This window comes from Acipenser ruthenus, chromosome 58 (assembly GCF_902713425.1).
Source record: "Acipenser ruthenus chromosome 58, fAciRut3.2 maternal haplotype, whole genome shotgun sequence".
NCBI lineage: Eukaryota > Metazoa > Chordata > Actinopteri > Acipenseriformes > Acipenseridae > Acipenser > Acipenser ruthenus.
In genome coordinates, this window is record NC_081246.1 from 135,499 (window position 1) to 160,234 (window position 24,736).

At 41.4% G+C, this 24,736-nt stretch overlaps 1 protein-coding gene across 2 annotated transcripts in view; it reads left to right on the top strand.

The window, feature by feature from the left end:
- Positions 1-204: 204 nt before the first annotated feature.
- LOC117967234 (receptor-type tyrosine-protein phosphatase H-like) overlaps positions 205-24,736 on the top strand; it is a 30,838-nt gene continuing 6,306 nt past the window's right edge. The window contains exons 1-14 of one of the 2 annotated variants that reach the window (XM_059018166.1): positions 205-1,008; positions 7,409-7,565; positions 9,722-9,949; positions 10,825-11,082; positions 13,229-13,486; positions 15,087-15,344; positions 15,858-16,124; positions 16,613-16,891; positions 17,553-17,828; positions 18,402-18,498; positions 19,838-19,888; positions 20,739-20,820; positions 22,146-22,236; positions 23,202-23,278. In XM_059018166.1, coding sequence (XP_058874149.1) covers positions 958-1,008; positions 7,409-7,565; positions 9,722-9,949; positions 10,825-11,082; positions 13,229-13,486; positions 15,087-15,344; positions 15,858-16,124; positions 16,613-16,891; positions 17,553-17,828; positions 18,402-18,498; positions 19,838-19,888; positions 20,739-20,820; positions 22,146-22,236; positions 23,202-23,278 — 2,430 coding nt within the window. In that variant the 5' untranslated portion in view covers positions 205-957. The remainder of the gene's footprint in view (positions 1,009-7,408; positions 7,566-9,721; positions 9,950-10,824; positions 11,083-13,228; positions 13,487-15,086; positions 15,345-15,857; positions 16,125-16,612; positions 16,892-17,552; positions 17,829-18,401; positions 18,499-19,837; positions 19,889-20,738; positions 20,821-22,145; positions 22,237-23,201; positions 23,279-24,736) is intronic. The other variant, XM_059018167.1, reaches the window with a different exon arrangement.

Below are 24,736 nucleotides of genomic sequence, written 5' to 3' on the forward strand. Positions count from 1 at the left end.
GCATTGTAAAGCACACAGAGGTCTGGTAAAGCATAGGGAAGCATTGTAAAGCACACAGAGGTCTGCTAAACCGAAGCAAATGCATAGAACATTTTTCTAAAAGTCTCTCTCCTCTCTCTCCCTGCCTCTCTCTCCTCTCTCCCTCCTGTCTCCTCTCTCCTGTCTCCTCTCTCTCCCTCCTTTTCTATGACAGTCTTATCGCTTGTTACATGATCAACGTTCTCATTGCTTATCAGAGAGGTTAAAGTCCGTTCTCTCGATCTGTCACTCCCTGTCACACTTCCTTATAATGAAAAACCAGAATCGAAATTAGAGGGTTTGCTTTTCAGTAGAAATTAGACCAAGGAGTAGAAAGACTGTTTGGAGAAAGAGAGAAAGAAGAGACAGAGAGAGAGAGAGAGAGAGAGAGAGAGGGAGAGAGAGAGAGAGACACACAGATACAGAGAGAGAACGAGAGAGAGTGAGACACAGAGAGAGAGAGAGTGAGAGAGAGTGAGAGAGACACAGAGAGAGAGAGAGTAGATTTAATTTTTTCATGGTTTATAATTAAGACTGATTATACTATAAGACATTTGTTTAATATCCATTCTAAAGTATATGAGGAGAGTGAGAGAGGGAGGAGAGAGACGTGTTGGTCATGTTTGGGTTGCTGTTGAATTGTGGGTATTTGGTGTGACAGAGTGAGGAGAGAAAGTGACTGAGAGAAAGAGGCAGGTGTAGTTTTGGATTTCTTAGTTATTTTTTTTACAAAAGGGAGTGAGAGGAAGAAAACGAAAGGGTGAAAGAAAGAAAGAAATGATCTAGGTGTAAAAAAAGAAAAAAAAACTCTAAACATTACTAAAGTATATGATTTGTTAAGGACAGACAGACCGACCAACGCATTTCTCAATATATTTCTAATATCCTGTGGATTTTTGGCAAATTGGATTTTAAACAAAAGATCTCTGGATTGGAACCATGGATTGCCTGCTCTGGCTGTTTCTGCTGTTCACACAGCTTCATGTTTCAGTGAGTAAATACTGCTTCCTTTCTGTTAACAAAACTTTGGATTGGTATAGAATTCACAACTCTCTAAAAATGAAAATCTCTCACTGTAAAAGCACAGTACAGTGTAATAAATCATAAAGCATTGTAAAGCACAGAGAGGTCTGGTAAAGCATAGGGAAGCATTGTAAAGCACAGAGAGGTCTGGTAAAGCATAGGGAAGCATTGTGAAGCACAGAGAGGTCTGGTAAATCATAGGGAAGCATTGTAAAGCAGAGAGGTCTGGTAAAGCAAAGGGAAGCATTGTAAAGCACAGAGAGGGATGGTAAAGCATAGGGAAGCATTGTAAAGCACAGAGAGGTCTGGTAAAGCATAGGGAAGCATTGTAAAGCACAGAGAGGCCTGGTAAAGCATAGGGAAGCATTGTAAAACACAGAGAGGTCTGGTAAAGCATAGGGAAGCATTGTAAAGCACAGAGAGGTCTGGTAAAGCATAGGGAAGCATTGTAAAGCACAGAGAGGTCTGGTAAAGCATAGGGAAGCATTGTAAAGCACAGAGAGGTCTAGTAAAGCATAGGGAAGCATTGTAAAGCACAGAGAGGTCTGGTAAAGCATAGGGAAGCATTGTAAAGCATAGAGAGGTCTGGTAAAGCATAGGGAAGCATTGTAAAGCACAGAGAGGTCTGGTAAAGCATAGGGAAGCATTGTAAAGCACAGAGAGGTCTAGTAAAGCATAGGGAAGCATTGTAAAGCACAGAGAGGTCTGGTAAAGCATAGGGAAGCATTGTAAAGCACAGAGAGGTCTAGTAAAGCATAGGGAAGCATTGTAAAGCACAGAGAGGTCTGGTAAAGCATAGGGAAGCATTGTAAAGCATAGAGAGGTCTGGTAAAGCATAGGGAAGCATTGTAAAGCACAGAGAGGTCTGGTAAAGCATAGGGAAGCATTGTAAAGCACAGAGAGGTCTGGTAAAGCATAGGGAAGCATTGTAAAGCACAGAGAGGTCTGGTAAAGCATAGGGAAGCATTGTAAAACACAGAGAGGTCTGGTAAAGCATAGGGAAGCATTGTAAAGCACAGAGAGGTCTGGTAAAGCATAGGGAAGCATTGTAAAGCACAGAGAGGTCTGGTAAAGCATAGGGAAGCATTGTAAAGCACAGAGAGGTCTGGTAAAGCATAGGGAAGCATTGTAAAGCACAGAGAGGTCTGGTAAAGCATAGGGAAGCATTGTAAAGCACAGAGAGGTCTGGTAAAGCATAGGGAAGCATTGTAAAACACAGAGAGGTCTGGTAAAGCATAGGGAAGCATTGTAAAGCACAGAGAGGTCTGGTAAAGCATAGGGAAGCATTGTAAAGCACAGAGAGGTCTGGTAAAGCATAGGGAAGCATTGTAAAGCACAGAGAGGTCTGGTAAAGCATAGGGAAGCATTGTAAAGCACAGGGAGGTCTGGTAAAGCATAGGGAAGCATTGTAAAGCACAGAGAGGTCTGGTAAAGCATAGGGAAGCATTGTAAAGCACAGAGAGGTCTGGTAAAGCATAGGGAAGCATTGTAAAGCACAGAGAGGTCTGGTAAAGCACATGGAAGCATTGTAAAGCACAGAGAGGTCTGGTAAAGCATATGGAAGCATTGTAAAGCACAGAGAGGTCTGGTAAAGCACAGGGAAGCATTGTAAAGCATATAGAGGTCTGGTAAAGCATAGGGAAGCATTGTAAAGCACAGAGAGGTCTGGTAAAGCATAGGGAAGCATTGTAAAGCACAGAGAGGTCTGGTAAAGCATATGGAAGTATTGTAAAGCACAGAGAGGTCTGGTAAAGCACAGGGAAGCATTGTAAAGCATATAGAGGTCTGGTAAAGCATAGGGAAGCATTGTAAAGCACAGAGAGGTCTGGTAAAGCATATGGAAGCATTGTAAAACACAGAGAGGTCTGGTAAAGCACAGGGAAGCATTGTAAAGCACAGAGAGGCCTGGTAAAGCATAGGGAAGCATTGTAAAGCATAGAGAGGTCTGGTAAAGCATAGGGTAGCATTGTAAAGCACAGAGAGGTCTGGTAAAGCATAGGGAAGCATTGTAAAGCACAGAGAGGTCTGGTAAAGCATAGGGAAGCATTGTAAAGCACAGAGAGGTCTGGTAAAGCATAGGGAAGCATTGTAAAGCACAGAGAGGTCTGGTAAAGCATAGGGAAGCATTGTAAAGCACATAGAGGTGTGGTAAAGCATAGGGAAGCATTGTAAAGCACAGAGAGGTCTGGTAAAGCATAGGGAAGCATTGTAAAGCACAGAGAGGTCTGGTAAAGCATAGGGAAGCATTGTAAAGCACATAGAGGTGTGGTAAAGCATAGGGAAGCATTGTAAAGCACAGAGAGGTCTGGTAAAGCATAGGGAAGCATTGTAAAGCACAGAGAGGTCTGGTAAAGCATAGGGAAGCATTGTAAAGCACAGAGAGGTCTGGTAAAGCATAGGGGAGCATTGTAAAGCACATAGAGGTGTGGTAAAGCATAGGGAAGCATTGTAAAGCACAGAGAGGTCTGGTAAAGCATAGGGAAGCATTGTAAAGCACAGAGAGGTCTGGTAAAGCATAGGGAAGCATTGTAAAGCACAGAGAGGAATGGTAAAGCACAGTGGGAACCTCGTATAGTGACAGCAACATCAAATGCTGGCACCAGTAGACATGTTTATTTTTTTATTCCTGATAGATGTCGATACTAGGGCAGGGCTTGGCCATTTAGTGGAGGCCCAGTGATACTGTTTAAAGGGAGGGCCAGTCAGTAAAGCGAATGGATTTTAAAGACAGCTTCAGAAGCACTTCCTGTTTTTCCAGGGCTAAGCACTTCGTTGGTATATTGCAGGTTGCGTTTTGAGGAATTGGACTGGGTTTCAGTGTGCATGAGTGTGTGTGTGTGTATAAACCACAAGTTAACATTTAACCAGAGAGCAGAGAGATCGTTTCCTCGTTGCTCTTAAGAGATAATGCACGAGATTATATTGAGAAAATAACTTCTCCTTTCTCGTGTGGATGTAAAGGTCAACTGAGCGTGTGGTTATGCTGCTTTCTATACATCCAGTGTAGCGCTCTGTGCAGCACAGTGTAGCATTGTTCTGTGTGCAGGATTGCAATGCTTTGCAAGCGTTTCAATACAGCACAGCAACTCACCGGCAAGGAAACCTTCAGATCTTATTATTTATTGATATTAAGTGGCAATTATTTGTGTGACTGATACGTGATTCATATATATTTTTTAATGTAGTGGTCTCCAATTATTTTAATTGTTTTCCTCAGAATTTAGTAATATTCAATTATTTTTAGGCTCACCGCTACCACCCCTGCGCTGACTCGGGAGGGGCGAAGATGAACCCACCCTGTCCTCCGAAGCGTGTGCCGTCAGCCGCCCGCTTCTTTACACGCTGCAGACTCACCGTGCAGCCGCCTCAGAGCTACAGCGTCGAAGGACAACGCAGCTCTGGGCAGCTTACAGGCAAGCCCGCAGGAGCCCGGCCTGACCACCAGGGGTCGCTTGTGCGCGGCGAGCCCAGGACACCCTGGCCGACCTAACCCTCCCTCCCCTCGGGCGGCGCTCGGCCAATTGAGCGCTGCCCCCTGGGAGCTCCCGTCCCGGCAAAGGAATAGCCTGGACTCGAACTCGCGACGTCCAGACGCCTTTACTGGATGCGCCACTCAGGAGCCCTCGTGATTCATATGAAGCATGGTTACAATAACCGAAGTGACGTCGTTTTAACAAAATAACTCCCTGAGTCTCCCCTGCACAGCCTCACAGCTCTCCAGTGTGCAGCTCGGAAAGACGTTACAGGATTCTCTGCCGCGGCACACCTTGATTCCTTGAATTATATTTTGAGGCACACCCCCATATTGTCTCCTAATGAAGTCACCCTCCAGTTGCCTCGGTTTCCTCTAACATCATTCACTTTATTGTACAGACTGTGAAAAGCATTGTTAGTCACACAGTCACACCAACAAGATGCCAAATAATAGAATTTATCTTTGTATTATGAACAACAAATAATACATTCAAGAAACATCAGCTAACGGTATTACCGGTATTACGCGTCATGGCTTTGTTAAAACGCATGTGGTATTAAGGTCACATTTTCTGTACTGTGAGTAACTTGGAGAGAATACACTGACATGTATTCTTTATCTGAGCTATTTAAATCCTGCTTCAAAGCACATTTTGAATGTAGTAGAATTCATTTGGAGTTTATCCTCTTCATCTTACAGGCCCTTCTTAAGAACATAAGAACATAAGAAAGTTTACAAACGAGAGGAGGCCATTCAGCCCATCTTGCTCGTTTGGTTGTTAGTAGCTTATTGATCCCAGAATCTCATCAAGCAACTTCTTGAGGGATCCCAGGGTGTCAGCTTCAACAACATTACTGGGGAGTTGGTTCCAGACCCTCACAATTAACATAAGAACATTCTTCTTCTTCATCTTCTTCATCTTCTTCATCTTCTTCATCTTCTTCATCTTCATCTTCATCTTCATCTTCATCTTCATCTTCTTCATCATCTTCATCATCTTCATCTTCATCATCATCTTCATCTTCTTCATCTTCATCATCATCATCTTCTTCTTCTTCTTCTTCTTCATGGCTTTGGACGTGAGCAACTTCAAATGACAAACTCCAACTCCGAGAGCCCAGCCTGTCACTCTCTGACCCAGAATGGAACTCCGAAATGCTGCCCTGAAATCGGTGAACACAGCAGCAAAATATATAACAACTATGGTGTTTTTCTCGCATGTATTTTTTCAAAAATAATTCAGCGGCACACCTGTTGGGAAACGCTGTCCGAGGTCATCCAGGAGGGTGAACTTGGAGGGTGAAGGAGGCAGTGTGGTTCAGTGGTTAAAGAAACCGGCCTTGTAACCAGGAGGTCCCCGGTTCAAATCCCACCTCAGCCACTGACTCATTGTGTGACCCTGAGCAAGTCACTTCACCTCCTTGTGCTCCGTCTTTCGGGTGAGACGTAGTTGTAAGTGACTCTGCAGCTGATGCATAGTTCACACACCCTAGTCTCTGTAAGTCGCCTTGGGTAAAGGCGTCTGCTAAATAAACTAATAATAATAATAATAACGTGACCCTCTCACCTCCTTCAAAGAACCAATCAGCTGCTGCTTCCCCTGTTGACTGACACGCTTTCAGACAGAAGACACTGCTGACCGAGGTGTTTATTGAAAGTCGTGGAAACGGAGATTTCTTGAACCTAGTGCAGTACCGGACGTTTTGAAAGAAAAATGTTTGGATGTAACTATGTGTTTCTCTCCAAACTGCACGTTTGAGAGCTGTATAGCCAATGAAAGTACAAATTCTTATGACTATTGAAAAGACGTTTCATTAATAAACATAATCCACCCCCCCCCCCCCCCGCCCGTCGCCATGGCAGCACATTCCCAATCAGAGCAGTCAGTGTGAGGGGACAGAGTGGATGAGCGTGACGTGGATCAACAGCGTGAGACAAGAAATGGCGAGGAAGAGTTTAATCACAGATTGCTAAGCTGCAGATATATGCAAAAATGTGACAGACAGACGGACGGATGTTCAGACAGACAGACACCCCCTGTACCCCCCCCCCCCCATCCCCTTTATCCCCATCTTCTCAACAGCTGGTGCTAAATCTTGTTAATACCAAGTTTCATGCCAAAGGGAGAATCTGTTCTCCAGATATGTGTTGTAATGTGTGCAGTGTGACAGGCGTGCGGGCGACCGCCTGCACTGCATCCCCTCCACTAGACCGGCCGGCTGAATTTCAAACATGACAAAATAGAATTACAACTGCAGTGTGATGAGGTGCTTTTTATTGTGTAAGGGTCTGCGTACAGTGGTTGAAATATGAATGTTTGCTTGAGTTTTTTATGACACACTTTCATAGAAGCAAACGTATGGAATGTGTAATCTAGTTCCGCATTGATAAGAAAAGGGGAACTGGAATATATATATATATATATATATATATATATATATATATATATATATAGAGAGAGAGAGAGAGAGAGAGAGAGAGATAGAGAGAGAGAGAGAGAGAGAGAGACAGAGAGAGAGAGACAGACAGAGGTCAGCATTCCTTTAAAGGGAGGGGCCAGTGATCCTGTTAATAAAGCTAATAAGAGGTGAGAGAATGGATTTTAAAGATGGTCAGCGCTCCTTTAAAGGGAGGGGTCAGCGATCCTGTTAATAAAGCTAATAAGAGGTGAGAGAATGGATTTTAAAGATGGTCAGCGCTCCTTTAAAGGGAGGGGCCAGCGATCCTGTTAATAAAGCTAATAAGAGGTGAGAGAATGGATTTTAAAGATGGTCAGCGCTCCTTTAAAGGGAGGGGCCAGTGATCCTGTTAATAAAGCTAATAAGAGGTGTGAGAATGGATTTTAAAGATGGTCAGCGCTCCTTTAACAGGTAATGTTATGTTTTGTTTTAGGATCAGCAAACGCCTCCAGCAGATAACACAACTACACACATGACTACAACAGAGAGCACAACTACACACACGACTACAACAGAGAGCACAACTACACACACGACTACAACAGAGAGCACAACTACACACACGACTACAACGACCCCAGTCCCCACTCGTAAGTATTCTATTTTATAACACACAGTAAGGATTGTTTTGGGGCGCGCAGTTTAATAAAATAAACTAAAATTATACATTCCACAACAAAAGTATGTCTTCTTTTTCTTTATGAACCGTTTTTGTTGTTTGTGATAATTGAATAGTTTTATATATTTTATTTTATATATATATTTTTTCTTTGACTGAGAAACGCACAGAAATCACAGGAGTTCAAGAGCTGCCCTCGGTGCTAGCTGCCTGCCATAGACATGTGTAACACACCAGAGTGTCTTTATACAAGAGACAGTGCCACCTAGTGATCTGACACTTGGTATTGCGGGCAATACACTAGCTGTGCACTAGATGGCGCTATCACTGATATAAAGATGAGCCTACATGAGTCTATGGCAGGCAGATAGAACTGAAGAGCAGCTCCTGAACTCAAAGCACAGCCTGTCTAATCCAGCCCCTCTACAAACCAGCATTCTGCATAATTCAGTGTCTGGATCCTGACCAAATCCCTATTGAAATGAATAGTGTGCTCCAACCCTCTACAATCCCTATTGAAATGAATGGTGTGCTCCAATCCTCTACAATCCCTATTGAAATGAATGGTGTGCTACCCCTCTACAATCCCTATTGAAATGAATGGTGTGCTCCAATCCTCTACAATCCCTATTGAAATGAATGGTGTGCTCCCCTCTACAATCCCTATTGAAATGAATGGTGTGCTCCAATCCACTACAATCCCTATTGAAATGAATGGTGTGCTCCCCTCTACAATCCCTATTGAAATGAATGGTGTGCTCCAATCCTCTACAATCCCTATTGAAATGAATGGTGTGCTCCCCTCTACAATCCCTATTGAAATGAATGGTGTGCTCCAATCCACTACAATCCCTATTGAAATGAATGGTGTGCTCCCCTCTACAATCCCTATTGAAATGAATGGTGTGCTCCAATCCTCTACAATCCCTATTGAAATGAATGGTGTGCTCCCCTCTACAATCCCTATTGAAATGAATGGTGTGCTCCCCTCTACAATCCCTATTGAAATGAATGGTGTGCTCCCCTCTACAATCCCTATTGAAATGAATGGTGTGCTCCAATCCTCTACAATCCCTATTGAAATGAATGGTGTGCTCCCCTCTACAATCCCTATTGAAATGAATGGGGTGCTCCCCTCTACAATCCCTATTGAAATGAATGGTGTGCTCCCCTCTACAATCCCTATTGAAATGAATGGTGTGCTCCCCTCTACAATCCCTATTGAAATGAATGGTGTGCTTCCCTCTACAATCCCTATTGAAATGAATGGTGTGCTCCCCTCTACAATCCCTATTGAAATGAATGGTGTGCTCCAATCCTCTACAATCCCTATTGAAATGAATGGTGTGCTCCAATCCTCTACAATCCCTATTGAAATGAATGGTGTGCTCCCCTCTACAATCCCTATTGAAATGAATGGTGTGCTCCCCTCTACAATCCCTATTGAAATGAATGGTGTGATCCAACCCTCTACAATCCCTATTGAAATGAATAGTGTGCTCCCCTCTACAATCCCTATTGAAATGAATGGTGTGCTCCAATCCTCTACAATCCCTATTGAAATGAATGGTGTGCTCCAGTCCTCTACAATCCCTATTAAAATGAATGGTGTGCTCCAATCCTCTACAATCCCTATTGAAATGAATGGTGTGCTCCAATCCTCTACAATCCCTATTGAAATGAATGGTGTGCTCCAATCCTCTACAATCCCTATTGAAATGAATGGTGTGCTCCAATCCTCTACAATCCCTATTGAAATGAATGGTGTGCTCCAGTCCTCTACAATCCCTATTGAAATGAATGGTGTGCTCCAATCCTCTACAATCCCTATTGAAATGAATGGTGTGCTCCCCTCTACAATCCCTATTGAAATGAATGGTGTGTTCCAATCCACTACAATTCGGAGGGTATAGAGGGCATGCTGGGACACTGGAGGTCTCAGCATGACTGTAGCTCAGTCCTTTAAGCCGGGATGGTTGGTCTTCACTGGAATCATCCAGAAAGACACTGACATGCAAAACTGTGTATTCATTTCCTCCAGGGCCAGTATTGGAATCGAGATCAGCTTTACTGGTTTCATGGTGGAACAGACTAACAGAATCTTTTGTTTCAATGTTTCTTTCTCAGCTGCCCCAATAGATTGCACCACCCTACAATGGAGAGTGAACGAGACAAGTATAGAGGTGAACGTCACTTCTGAATTTAACAACGTAACAGCAGCTAGGCAGGGTGAAGCACACACCGCTACAATTGAAAATCGTATAGCCGTTATCAGAAACTTAACACCAGGATGCAGCTATGAAATATCAGTTTGGAAGGACCAGTATAAGCTATGCAGTATTTCACAATCTCTGAGTAAGTATCATATTCAATATGTTGTTGTTCCTCACTGTCTTGCAAAGCGCTTTGTGATGGTGGTCCACTATGAAAGGCGCTATATAAAATAAATCTGCTGTTAACTGGCTCACTGGTGGGAGTCTTAGTTTCAACCCAGAGTGATTCGCTCAATACAACCAGTGAATCAGATTAATACTAATGCTTTATCAAACTTCGATATCAGCATCCAGTCTGAATAATACAGTAATGTGCATAATTACCAGTCTCACGGACACAGAGTGTAGCTGTCTTCTCTTCTTCCTCTGGGCTAACAAAAGAGCTCTGAATAAGACTTTTTATATTTACCCTGTGGTGACATCATTCTACAACAATTCATTCTCCATTACAGCTTCGTATCTTCTCTCTCTCTGTCTCTCTCTCTCGTTCTTTCTTTCTTTCTTTCTTTCTGTCTTTCTTTCTTTCCTTCTCTCTCTATCCTCTCTCTTTCTTTCTTTCCTTCTTTCCTTCTCTATCTCTCTTTCTTTGTTTCTTTCTTTCCTTCTTTCTCTCTATCCTCTCTTTCTTTCTTTCTTTCTTTCTTTCTTTCTTTCTTTCTTTCATTCTCTCTCTCGCTCTCTCTCCTGATATTTTTAGATAAACAGACTCATAATCCATGTATTTAATAGACACACATTAAGAATTATTAACTACGAGAGATTACAGGACACAGACTTTGCTACAGAAGATTACACTGACAACATCCATGTATCAGACCTGAATAAGGAATGTGCATCCTTATCAAAGACTTCTAGTCGTTAGTCATTGAATTCACACTGAAGACACTTTTAGTTGTTTGTCCTTGAATTTATTAATTTTCTTCTGGCATTTCTAATTGCATGTGTTTTATTTTTCAGTTCCTTTGCCTGTATCCGATCTTACAGTCCTTCCCAAAAGCACCACAGAGTTACATGTTAATTGGACTGTTCCTACTGGCTGTAACACTGGATTCATCGTCTCATACAACCAAACGAATGCTGAACCCAAGAACATAACTGAAAACCAAACCTTTGCGATCCTTACTGATCTCACTCCCGGGACTATATATGAAGTGACAGTGAAGACAGAAAGCAATGGAAAAGAGTCCAGTCCAGTGTCTTCAACTGGGATAACATGTGAGTTACATTGAAATGGGTTTGGTGACAATGTTTTTAGTGCTAATTCTTTCTCTCTCTCTATCCTCTCTTTCTTTCTTTCTTTCTTTCTTTCTTTCTTTCTTTCTTTCTTTCTTTCTCTCACTCTCTCTCTCTCCTGATATTTTTAGATAAACAGACTCATAACACTATGTAACACAATTTTTGTTCCTGGGTAGTAAGTGTTATTTCCTAATTGCTTATGTCTCAAAAGTATAGAAAATGGCTATTATTCCCCACAAACTTTGCTTTTGTGACCAGGACAGTGATATTTTGAAATTTACCTATTTCCAATGAGAAAACGGGCGAATTTGTGTCTTTTCGTTCACATAAAGTCAGAAAAAAACAACATATGAATCCAAATTAACATGTATTTATACTAAAGTAATACATAAATGACTACAAAAGATTTAGAAGTGAGTAGTTTTTCGAGATTTACGATTATAGTGTAAATCACGTTCATGAATCAGCCCCCAAATGTAGTCTCCCATCATGTTCTCGTTATACTGTCCTTGGTAGCGGCATTCAAAGTCCAGTATATCCTGGTGGAAGCGCTCGCCTTGCTCCTCCGAGTACGCTCCCATGTTCTCCTTGAATTTATCAAGATGAGCATCAAGGATATGGACTTTGAGGGACATCCTACAGCCCATTGTGCTGTAGTTCTTCACCAGAGTCTGAACCAGCTCCACATAGTTTTTGGCCTTGTGATTGCCCAGGAAGCCCTGAACCACTGCGACAAAGCTGTTCCAAGCCGCTTTCTCCTTACTAGTGAGCTTCTTGGGGAATTCATTGCACTCCAGGATCTTCTTTATCTGTGGTCCGACGAAGACACCGGCTTTGACCTTTGCCTCAGACAGCTTAGGGAAGAAGTCTTGAAGGTACTTGAAGGCTGCCGACTCCTTATCTAGAGTTCTGACAAATTGTTTCATAAGGCCCAATTTGATGTGCAGTGGTGGCAACAGCACCTTCCGGGGGTCCCAGCCGTACTCATCATACTTCAAGGCGTCCAGCAAGGTCTTGATGCTGTTGTAATCCTCTTTGAGGTGCACCGAGTGAGCCAGGGGAAGAGACGGGTACTTGTTACCATTATGGAGCAGCACGGCTTTGAGGCTCGTGGATGAGCTGTCAATGAAGGACAGTATAACGAGAACATGATGGGAGACTACATTTGGGGGCTGATTCGTGAAAGTGATTTACAGTATAATCGTAAATCTCGAAAAACTACTCGCTTCTAAATCTTTTGTAGTCATTTTTGTATTACTTTAGTATAAATACATGTTAAATTGGATTCATATTTTTTTTCTGACTTTATGTGAACGAAAAGACACAAATTCGCCCGTTTTCTCATTGGAAATAGGTACATTTCAAAATATCACTGTCCTGGTCACAAAAGCAAAGTTTGTGGGGAATAATAGCCATTTTCTATACTTTTGAGGCATAAGCAATTAGGAAATAACACTTACTACCCAGGAACCAAAAAAAAAAAAAAAAATTGTTACACAGTGTAATCCATGTATTTAATAGACACAGATTAAGAATTATTAACTAGAAGAGACTACAGGACACAGACTTTGTTACAGAAGATTACACTGACAACATCCATGTATCAGACCTGAATAAGGAATGTGTGTCCTTATCAAAGACTTCTAGTCGTTAGTCATTGAATTCACACTGAAGACGCTGAGAAAGACTTCTAGTCGTTAGTCATTGAATTCACACTGAAGACCCTGAGAAAGACTTCTAGTCGTTAGTCATTGAATTCACACTGAAGACACTGAGAAAGACTTCTAGTCGTCAGTCATTGAATTCACACTGAAGACACTGAGAAAGACTTCTAGTCGTTAGTCATTGAATTCACACTGAAGACACTGAGAAAGACTTCTAGTCGTCAGTCATTGAATTCACACTGAAGACACTGAGAAAGACTTCTAGTCGTCAGTCATTGAATTCACACTGAAGACCCTGAGAAAGACTTCTAGTCGTTAGTCATTGAATTCACACTGAAGACACTGAGAAAGACTTCTAGTCGTTAGTCATTGAATTCACACTGAAGACACTTTTAGTTGTTTGTCCTTGAATTTATTAATTTTCTTCTGGCATTTCTAATTGCATGTGCTTTATTTTTCAGTTCCTTCGCCTGTATCCGATCTTACAGTCCTTCCCAATAGCACCACGGAGTTACATGTTAGTTGGAAACTTCCTTCTGGCTGTAACACTGGATTCATCGTCTCATACAACCAAACGAATGCTGAACCCAAGAAGATATCTGAAAACCAAACCTTTGTGATCCTTACTGATCTCACTCCTGGGACTGTATATGAAGTGACAGTGAAGACAGAAAGCAATGGAAAAGAGTCCAGCCCAGGGTCTTCAACAGGGATAACATGTGAGTTACATTGAAATGGGTTTGGTGACAATGAGAGATGAGAGAATGGATTTTAAAGATGGTCAGCGCTCCTTTAAAGGGAGGGGCCAGTGATCTTGTTAATAAAGCTAATGCGAGATCAGAGATTTCAAAGATGGTCATTCATAATAATAAAGCTAATGAGAAGGTTTTTTTCTGTGGTTCGTTTTCAGTACGGCTCAGAAATGGACGGTGACTGAAACAAGCATTGATAAGAAATAATAAAGCATAGGGAAGCATTGTAAAGCACAGAGAGGTCTGGTAAAGCATAGGGAAGCATTGTAAAGCACAGAGAGGTCTGGTAAAGCATAGGGAAGCATTGTAAAGCACAGAGAGGTGTGGTAAAGCATAGGGAAGCATTGTAAAGCACAGAGAGGTCTGGTAAAGCATAGGGAAGCATTGTAAAGCACAGAGAGGTCTGGTAAAGCATAGGGAAGCATTGTAAAGCACAGAGAGGTCTGGTAAAGTATAGGGAAGCATTGTAAAGCACAGAGAGGTGTGGTAAAGCATAGGGAAGCATTGTAAAGCACAGAGAGGTCTGGTAAAGCATATGGAAGCATTGTAAAGCACAGAGAGGTGTGGTAAAGCATAGGGAAGCATTGTAAAGCACAGAGAGGTCTGGTAAAGCATAGGGAAGCATTGTAAAGCACAGAGAGGTCTGGTAAAGCATAGGGAAGCATTGTAAAGCACAGAGAGGTGTGGTAAAGCACAGGGAAGCATTGTAAAGCACAGAGAGGTCTGGTAAAGCATAGGGAAGCATTGTAAAGCACAGAGAGGTCTGGTAAAGCATAGGGAAGCATTGTAAAGTGCAGAGACGTCTGGTAAAGCATAGGGAAGCATTGTAAAGCACAGAGAGGTCTGGTAAAGCACAGGGAAGCATTGTAAAGCACAGAGAGGTGTGGTAAAGCATAGGGAAGCATTGTAAAGCACAGAGAGGTCTGGTAAAGCATAGGGAAGCATTGTAAAGCACAGAGAGGTCTGGTAAAGCATAGGGAAGCATTGTAAAGCACAGAGAGGTCTGGTAAAGCATAGGGAAGCATTGTAAAGCACAGAGAGGTCTGGTAAAGCATAGGGAAGCATTGTAAAGCACAGAGAGGTCTGGTAAAGCATAGGGAAGCATTGTAAAGCACAGAGAGGTCTGGTAAAGCATAGGGAAGCATTGTAAAGCACAGAGAGGTCTGGTAAAGCATAGGGAAGCATTGTAAAGCACAGAGAGGTCTGGTAAAGCATAGGGAAGCATTGTAAAGCACAGAGAGGTCTGGTAAAGCATAGGGAAGCATTGTAAAGCACAGAGAGGTCTGGTAAAGCATAGGGAAGCATTGTAAAGCACAGAGAGGTCTGGTAAAGCATAAGGAAGCATTGTAAAGCACAGAGAGGTCTGGTAAAGCATAGGGAAGCATTGTAAAGCACAGAGAGGTCTGGTAAAGCATAAGGAAGCATTGTAAAGCACAGAGAGGTCTGGTAAAGCATATTAAAAACAGGGCAAACTAACCCTTATACAAGTGTCCCATATTAAAAGCACAGCAAAGTGTAATAAAACACAACATCATTTTTTAATGTCATAATTCTTTTTTCTTTCTAGACCCGTCCCCCGTCAGTGATATTACAGTAACGAGCAAATCCACCAATGAGATCAACTACCACTGGACTGTGCCAAACAACACAAGAGTTGCTCAATATTACTACAATGTAACTCTTATGAATGCTGCCCCCAATTCAACCCAGAACAACAGCTACACTGCTAATGAATTACAACCAGGGGAGGAATACACTGTGTGCATAGAATCTGTGACCCCAGAGAACACTAGCAGCACCTCTACATGTCTTTCAAACTACACAAGTAAGTGTATGGGATACCTACAGAAACTACTAACTACTGATTACTGTCATCTGATTACATTGTAATATAATTACATTTTTCATTAACTTGTAACTGTAATCTGATTACATTTATTTGTAATTTGTAACTGTAATCCGATTACATTTTTCAGTAACTTTTAACTGCAACGTTTATTTAGCAAAAACCTGTTCCTTTTAGTTAAGACTACAGCTAATGTATAAAATCAGAGAGCGCTTTGACAGGGCAAGTCTTACATGCCACAGATATTTCCAAATATAATATACTATGTATTAAAGCAGAAAAAATTGTGTTGTCACATTCTCTAGAGTTATTATACAACAAATACATGAATTAAAAAAAAAAGATTGGAAATATATTTCTGCTGAAGATTGCTCTGTCCAGGACAAGAAGGGGACATTTTATGATTTTGTTGTTATTTTAACATTTATTTTATATGGAATGTGTTTAAAATGTAATACAAGTGTAATGTGAGGTTGACTGCCTCCAATACAGACCCCAATGCTCCATTGAACCTGATTTCAAGCGAGGGCACAACGACAGCTCATGTGAGCTGGACAGCACCCAGCAGTGATGTGAACTATCGGAACTACACATACCTGCTCAGCTGGTCCAGCAGTAATCTTCTGAGTGGATCGAAGGTTATCAACGAGACCTCTGCTTCTCTGAATGCCCTGATTCCAGGATCCCTGTATAATGTAAGCGTGCGATCCCAGATCGGAGACGCACAGAGTGTGGGAGAGTCACAGCCCATTCTCACAGGTAAGGAGAGCCATTGTGGAAAATAGAGCGGTACTAATAGTTAGGAGGCCATCTCCCTGTAATGTTGTTGAAGCCGACACGCTGGTGTCCTTCAAGAAGCTGCTTGATGAGATTCTGGGATCAATAAGCTACTAACAACCAAACGAGCAAGATGGGCCAAATGGCCTCCTCTCGTTTGTAAACTTTCTTATGTTCTAATAGTGTTGAATATAGAAATTCTAAAAATCCATTGACAAACGTTTCTACTAAAGTCTTTTTGACGACTTTGAACGTGAGTTTGTTTTAGTATTACCAAGTTGGGTCTTGAATGATGTAAGTGATTCCATCTCAACAACGTGGCTAGGTAACCCTTGGTGACTCTTGGTAACCCTTGGTGACTCTTGGTAGCTCTTGGTAACCCTTGGTAACCCTCCTCAAACCAAGTTCGAAGCCCTGCAGTGACTTCTTGTTCCCTCATCTTTACACGATTTTCCTCTGTTTGGTTTTAGATCCTCTCCCACCGACACTCCTGTTGGTTTCTGCTGAGAGCGAGACTGAGGCTGTACTGAAATGGGGAGATCCAGCAAGTGGGGGATTTTCTGGCTTCCAGATCTTCTACTCAGATACAAACAGCTCGACGACAATGAACTCAGTCAATCAGGATGTGAGGCAATACAAACTGACCAACCTCACTCCCGGAGAGTTCTATAACATCAGCTTGAGGAGCTTCAAAACTGAAGCCAGCATCCGGAAAAACAGCACTGAAGAGAAAAGAAACTTTCAAACAGGTGAGTGACCCCCGCATAAAAGAGAAACTTCTACTGGGAAGAAGCGCATTGCATGTAATCCGATTACTGTAATCTGATTACATTTTCCTGTAAAATTTTTCAGACAGGTAACAACATGTGGTAATGCATTACATTGTATGTGAAAAAATAATGTACAAAACAACTAGTCTATTCTGGTGTCAGAGAATATATGTCGTCCCCCCCCCCCGATATATGCTCTCCCCCAGGAACAAATGTTCGTTCCCCCTAGGAACAAATATGTCTCCTTCTCTCTGTTATAAATTTATCATCACTTAATTTCCTCACTGTGTGTCTCTGGTCCTGTTTTCTGTGCCTAGAGTATTGGTTCGGGTTAACTGTCAACTCCTTTTAAGATTTTAAAGACTTCGGTCAAGTATCCCACAATTCTCTTTATCAAGTCCCCTCTTAAAGGGGAAGTAATTCTGCTCCCCTTGTTAGCGATGCACTTTTTCTATCTAGATACGTCCCTTGTGGTTTCTTAAAGGATCCCAGTGATTCAGCATCAACAACAAGACTAGTAACCCGATAGAGAGAGAGTTAGACTAGACCGAGATGGTAGACAGTGAGGCATGCTGGGATACTGGAGTTCTCAGTATGAATGTAGCTCAGTCCTTTAGGCCCTCTCCTTGTCTATCCCCAGTTCCTGCTCAGGTGAGCTCTCTCCAGTGCTCTGCAGTGTCTGGGGGTTACAGTCTGTCCCTGGACTGGGGTAACCCTGCTGGACGCTGGACGGAGATAGAAGTGGACGTGTCCAACGGAGACATAAAGAAGGTAGAGGAGTGCGGGTCGGTCCAGTGTGAGACGAGAATCGACGGGCTGAGCCCGGCTCGGTATTACACCCTCGCGGTGACGACCGTGTCTGGAGAGAAGAGGAGCTTCAAAGCCATTTCCATTCAGTGCCAAACTGACACGACGGGTAAGACTGCTAATCAACCCCTTTCACTGCTCTTATAGTGCAAGACTACTGTCTGCCGCCTCGCTAAACTAATAGAAGTGTCAGTCGACCCCCCTTTCCCTGACAGACTGATTGAAAGATAAATATATAGATGAAAAAGATAACTAGACAGATATAGACAGATAGATTGATAGTATACTGGTGTTAGTAGTGGGATATTTCCGTTTGATTGAGATCTGATACAGACTGAAAGATTAGCTAATAGACAGACACATAGATTGACAGACAGATAGGTAGATTGATTGATAGGTATTTAGACAGATAAATAAATACAGACAAACAGATAGGTAGGTAGATTGATTGATAGACAGATAGATAGATGATCACTAACAGACTGACTGAGCGATTGGCTGATAGACAGATAGATACAGACAGACAGATAGGTAGATATATTGATAGATACATAGATATATAGATAGACAGACAGATATATAGGTAGATAGATAGACAGATAGATACAGACAGATAGGTAGACAGACTGATTGATAGATATATAGATAGTCAGACAGACAGTAACTTCATATTTATTTGCAGGTGTCATCGTCGGCTCTCTGTTTGGGATTCTAATACTCATCTGCTTGGTGGTCTTTCTCGTTCTGTTCATCCTGAGACGTTACCCTGTCCTCCTGAGGTACGTCTGACCGCCTGTCCGTCCGTCTGTCTTATAAAGGGGTGTTTGGCCACAGGCATTGACCATTGGCGTGCTGGGAAACAACCACACCATCTGAACACTTGGACACAGAGCGATTTGATTTAGAAAATACAATATTAAACTAGAGCGGTTTTCATAGAAGAAAATTAAATGAATATTTGACGAATGTTTCAACTGTGGCCCATCAGCAGTAAGGTCACCACTCGAATAAGGCTGCATTTTGTTGGTCCATTGACTGGCCTTAATATCAAGATTTGACTGTTTAGTATCTGCATCAGTCTCTGTTGCTGTTCTTTCTGCTGCATCAATGTGTGTGTATGTCTGTGTATGTGTGTATGTGTCTGTGTGTGTGTCAGCCTGTGTGTATGTGTTAGTGTCTCTGTGTGTGTCAGTGTTTGTGAATACATTTTAATCAATGTTTGATAGAGATATTGGTCTCCACTCTGTTTAATGTCCTATTGTGTGTTTCTGTGTAGTGTTTGTAAATACACTATAATCAATGTTTGATAGAGATATTGGACTCCACTGTTCAATGTCCTATTGTGTGTGTCCGCTCTCATTCTCTATTACGATTCCTGCTCACAGCATTATTAACCAGGCTTACTAAAGTATTGTCTCCTTTCTACCACTAGAGGGAGCTAAAAGGACGTTAAAACCTGAATTAATTTCTTAAGTGGGGATGTGGTTTTAGAAATGACCACTAGAGGGTGTGCAAGATATTTGCTGTCCGTTTTTTTTAAGATGCTTGCAATCATTCTGAGTCTATTGCAGTGACTCAAATACAGTTTTTTAAATTGCTAAGTCTGTGTTGTTTCGAGTTCAGGAGCTGCTCTTCAGTTTTAGTTGCCTGCTATTGACAGGTGTAAAGCAGGCTACATCCTTTTGAAATTAGTAAGCACCAGTACCATCTAGTGCACAGCTAGTGTATTGGCAGCAATCTCAAGTCTCAGATCACTAGGGGGCGCTAGCTCTTCTATAAAGACACTGGCTGTGTTGCACATGTCTACGGCAGGCAGCTGCATTGATGTGTTTAAAGGATTTGTATTGTGATCACAGCAAGGCTCTGAGTTAAAGACCTACAGTTCCCAGCATCCCTCACCATTGCTGCAGGGGCAGAGGCATGTTGGGAGCTGTAGTCATAGCCAAGATTCACAATAAAGTACTATGGCAGTGTGGCTAGAACTGAAGAGCAGCTCCTGAACACAATAAACTATGAGGTCTGCTTCTGTAAAGACTCCTTAAAGCTGAATTTGTGAATCTGTGTAATCACGTCTTTTCATTTCAATGTTTTTAACCTTTCGGTCTGACTCATTTCTAGTTCTAGTTCCAAAGATGACGACGCTCTGGAATTTGCATGTAAGAAGATGAAGTAAGTCAATAACATTCTATTATTTTCTCGTTTATTCCAGTACCTGTCCTGCATTTCCATTCACTACACAGCTCTCCCATGCACAGTTTGGAAAGATGTTCCAGCAAAACATGGATTTTCATTGTATCTGGGCTAGAGAAATCTCTGTTTGCACGAGCCAGGCTTTCAGATAGTGCTAGGGAGACTAAATCTACAGAGTCAACTCACCGTGCTACAGCGGCCCCTACTGGCCAAACGAGCTCAAGCAGACACCTGCAGGGCTGGCCTTTGTCCTCCAGGGGGTGGTAGCTCACATCTGCTGTGGCGCTCCTGGGTGTAAAGAGGCTAAATTGGGGAGAAAATCATGGGTAAAATCTGTAGAGATTGCTATTGAAAGAGTGAGTTTTGATTGAGATAGATAGATAGACAGCTAGACAGTATACTGGGATATTTTAGTTTGATTGAGATCTGATCACTGACGAAAGATAGATAGATAAACAGTCAGTTAGATATTATTATTATTTATTTCTTAGCCAAAGCCTTTATCCAGGGTGACTTACAGTTGTTACAAGATATCACATTATTTTTACATACAATTACATTATTTTTTACACATTATTTTAACATACAAGTACCCATTTATACAGTTGGGTTTTTACTGGAGCAATCTAGGTAAAGTACCTTGCTCAAGGGTACAGCAGCAGTGTCCCCCACCGGGGATTGAACCCACGACCCTCTGGTCAAGAGTCAAGAGCCCTAACCACTACTCCACACTGCTGCCCTAATAGATATAGAGATACTGCTTGAAGCGATAGATAGACAGGCAGATAGTGTCCTCGCTTTCTAAATGTCATTGAATGTTGTGTTTCAGACCGATCGAAGTCAGTAAGTTTGCAGACTATTTCCACAGACAGCAGGCGGACTCTGATATTGGATTTGCAGATGAATATCAGGTACGATCTCTCCATCAATACGAACATGAGAAACATCACAGGAAGCTCAGGGGCTCATCTGCACAGTGTAAATTACTCCATATTTCAATAGGGGTGCAACACTAATGTCATGATACATATGAAGATATGAAGGTCACAATACGATATGCATCACAGTACATGTGGTGGTCCAGATTAGCTACCTGTATGCATTATAAGATGAAATGATCATATAAGGAGAGACTGTTGTTAAAAAAACTAAAATTACATGGGATAGGGAGGGTATGTATTCATACCAACACATATTCTTCCTTCAAGAACCACTTAGTGAACTACAATGAGCTACAGTTATGGCCAAACGTTTTGCATCACCCTATAGAATGAACTATACCGAGCATCAAAAGAAACTTATCACTATTATAACACATTTCTTTTTCGCCAAAAAATAAGGTATATAAATGATGGACATTGACGAAATGTTTTTAGTTTCTTTTTAATCAGTTGATTGTTCATCCTTGACCATGACACGCTTGAGTGACTGTGACTGAAGCACTTAATCACCTGATTAGTGAGACAGTTGATTGGACGCTGGATATGGAGTGATTTCAGGTGTTGAATTGCAAGCTTGAATAAAAGCAATAAAGAAAATCACAGAAAAAAACAATATGCCACGTCTGTCAAGAGAGCAGCGCCTTCATGCGAACAGCGTGTCGGAGGTTGGACTAGGGCAGCGTGCCGTGGCTCGCCGTCTTGGGTGCTCACAGCCAGCGATTTCAAACCTGGTGAGACGGTATAACCAGACACACTCGGTCAATGACAGCGCCACCAACTGGGAGACCAAGAGTCACAACACCTGCCCGAGATCCACAGATCATTTTGCAGCATCTTCGTGATGTCAATTGTTAATCAGCACAATAAAAAGTCACTGCACCTGCTCTAAAACAGTTTGTCATTTTTCAATCACATCTAGTGAATTTTATCCAAATATAAGTGATACGTTTCTTTTTATGCTCAGTATATTTTTGTTTCATAAAGTCAAATGTAACCTGCTGAATAATGTTATGTTAAAATATTGAATTAATACCGCTTTGTAGTTTTCCCATATACTTAACAAAAAACTGACAACATTTCAAAAATTTGACATTTCAAAATCTGACATAAGATACTGTGCTACTATTATGATGTTAAATATAATATCTAATTATGTTAATTTTTTATTTATTTTTTTAAATTCTAGGTCAAAGCAATGAAAAAATGATTTTCAAAATCTCCTTTTGCAAATGTATGTTTAAAAAGCTCGGTAATGCTGCTGATGTACGATCGTGATTTTTTTTTTATCGTTACAGAGTTTGGGCGCGGTTGGCACTGAGCAGACAACCAAAGCTGCCCTCATACCCGAGAATCGAGGGAAAAACAGATTTACCAACGTCCTGCCATGTAAGTCTTAACCACTATGCAAAGGCATGAAAACGTTTCTCTGCTAACTTGACTTTCTTTCTCAATCTCTTCTGGTTTGGAGTTTCTGATCCAGTGAAGTTCTGGATGACGAAGGCATTAAAATGTTTCTCTGCTAACTTGACTTTCTCTCTCAGTCTCTTCTGGTTTGGAGTTTCTGATCCAATGAAGTTCTGGATGATGAAGGCATTAAAACGTTTCTCTGCTAACTTGACTTTCTCTCTCAGTCTCTTCTGGTTTGGAGTTTCTGATCCAGTGAAGTTCTGGATGACGAAGGCATTAAAACGTTTCTCTGCTAACTTGACTTTCTCTCTTGGTCTCTTCTGGTTTGGAGTTTCTGATCCAGTGATGTTCTGGATGACGAAGGCATTAAAACGTTTCTCTGCTAACTTGACTTTCTCTCTCGGTCTCTTCTGGTTTGGAGTTTCTGATCCAGTGAAGTTCTGGATGACGAAGGCATTAAAACGTTTCTCTGCTAACTTGACTTTCTCTCTCGGTCTCTTCTGGTTTGGAGTTTCTGATCCAGTGATGTTCTGGATGACGAAGGCATTAAAACGTTTCTCTGCTAACTTGACTTTCTCTCTCGGTCTCTTCTGGTTTGGAGTTTCTGATCCAGTGAAGTTCTGGATGACGAAGGCATGAAAACGTTTCTCTGCTAACTTGACTTTCTCTCTCAGTCTCTTCTGGTTTGGAGTTTCTGATCCAATGAAGTTCTGGATGATGAAGGCATTAAAACGTTTCTCTGCTAACTTGACTTTCTCTCTCAGTCTCTTCTGGTTTGGAGTTTCTGATCCAGTGAAGTTCTGGATGACGAAGGCATTAAAACGTTTCTCTGCTAACTTGACTTTCTCTCTCAGTCTCTTCTGGTTTGGAGTTTCTGATCCAGTGAAGTTCTGGATGACGAAGGCATTAAAATGTTTCTCATACTGTGGCCCCTTTCTTTTCAGATGACTGGTGTCGTGTTAAGTTGAGTGCTATTGATGGAGAGCCATTCTCAGACTATATCAATGCAAACTACATGCCGGTAAGTGCATCTCCTTCAGTTTGTCTTTATATAATGGAGTATAATGATCCTTCATTAATTGGTTACTATACCTGTAAGTAACATATATACAGTTGCTAAAACTGGACACATCAGGAGCAGTGTGGAGTAGTGGTTAGCGCTCTGGACTCTTGACTGGAGGGTAATGGGTTCAATCCCAGGTGGGGGACACTGCTGCTGTATCCTTGAGCAAGGTACTTTACCTAGATTGCTCCAGTAAAAACCCAACTGTATAAATGGGTAATTGTATGTAAAAATAATGTGATATCTTGTAATAATTGTAAGTCGCCCTGGATAAGGGCGTCAGCTAAGAAATAAATAATAATAAATTTGGCTGAAATAACGAGGTGTCTGATTTGAAAAAGCATTTAGACATTTATATATTTCTCATTTATAGTGCTCAGTTTATTTTAAATGTATAAATCATGATGCTGAAATAACATGAATGTGTTCTCTGTACACATTACATTATGCAAAATAAACTTTTGTACAGTAGGGCTATACAGTATACAGTACAGTAGTAAAATTAAATGAATACCGAGCACACTTTCTTTATACTTTAGCCTATAGGCTACCGGTAACACAAAATAGACCATGCTGCTGCACTGTACACATTACAAAAATAATAAAGAAATAAATAATAATAATAATAATAATAATAATAATAATAATAATAATAATAATAATAATAATAATAATAAACGATTATTTGAAATTGAAACCAGATATGAGCACATTTTCTTTTTTTTACCATAGCCTAAGGATTTATTTTTTACTATAGTAAGGATTGTGGAAGAAACTATAATTATGTTACTATTTCTCCTAAGCTATTTTGTTAATGATACCTGACAACAGTGAGTACATTCAATTCAAACATATTTATTATGCTTACATTATTCAAGGATCAGCATTCAAAGATTCTCAGTAATACAGAAACACACAGTTATTGCGATTATACTTCAACGCAATACAATGGTCATCTAGTTTAAAACAGTTAAATCTGTGACGGTTGTATCTGTCCATTGCGTTTGTTTTTCTCGGTAGTGTGTCTTTAATAATAGATTGATTATGTTTTGGCTGTTCAGATGTATAGATAGTCTGTTAGTCGAGCTAATTCTCTCACCCCAGAGAGATACTTCTTTCTAGACCGCATGGCATGGCGACGTCTTTTTTGAGCATTACGCAAGTCACTGGACATGATCCAGGGCTACGAAGAGACCTTGGGAATTGATAATAGGAGAGATGTGCTTTATGACTTAGAGATGTGTAAGGAGATTCTCCTTGTCTCGCGGAGAGCCACTCTCACGGAGGTGAGACCCAACCGATTGGTCTACCCAAGGCTGGGAAGCGACCGATACTTCCCCCGAGGGAGATCTAGAGGTGAGAAAATGGGAAGATGACAGATGGATTTGGCCAGGGGTTCCCCTTGTCTCGCTGAGA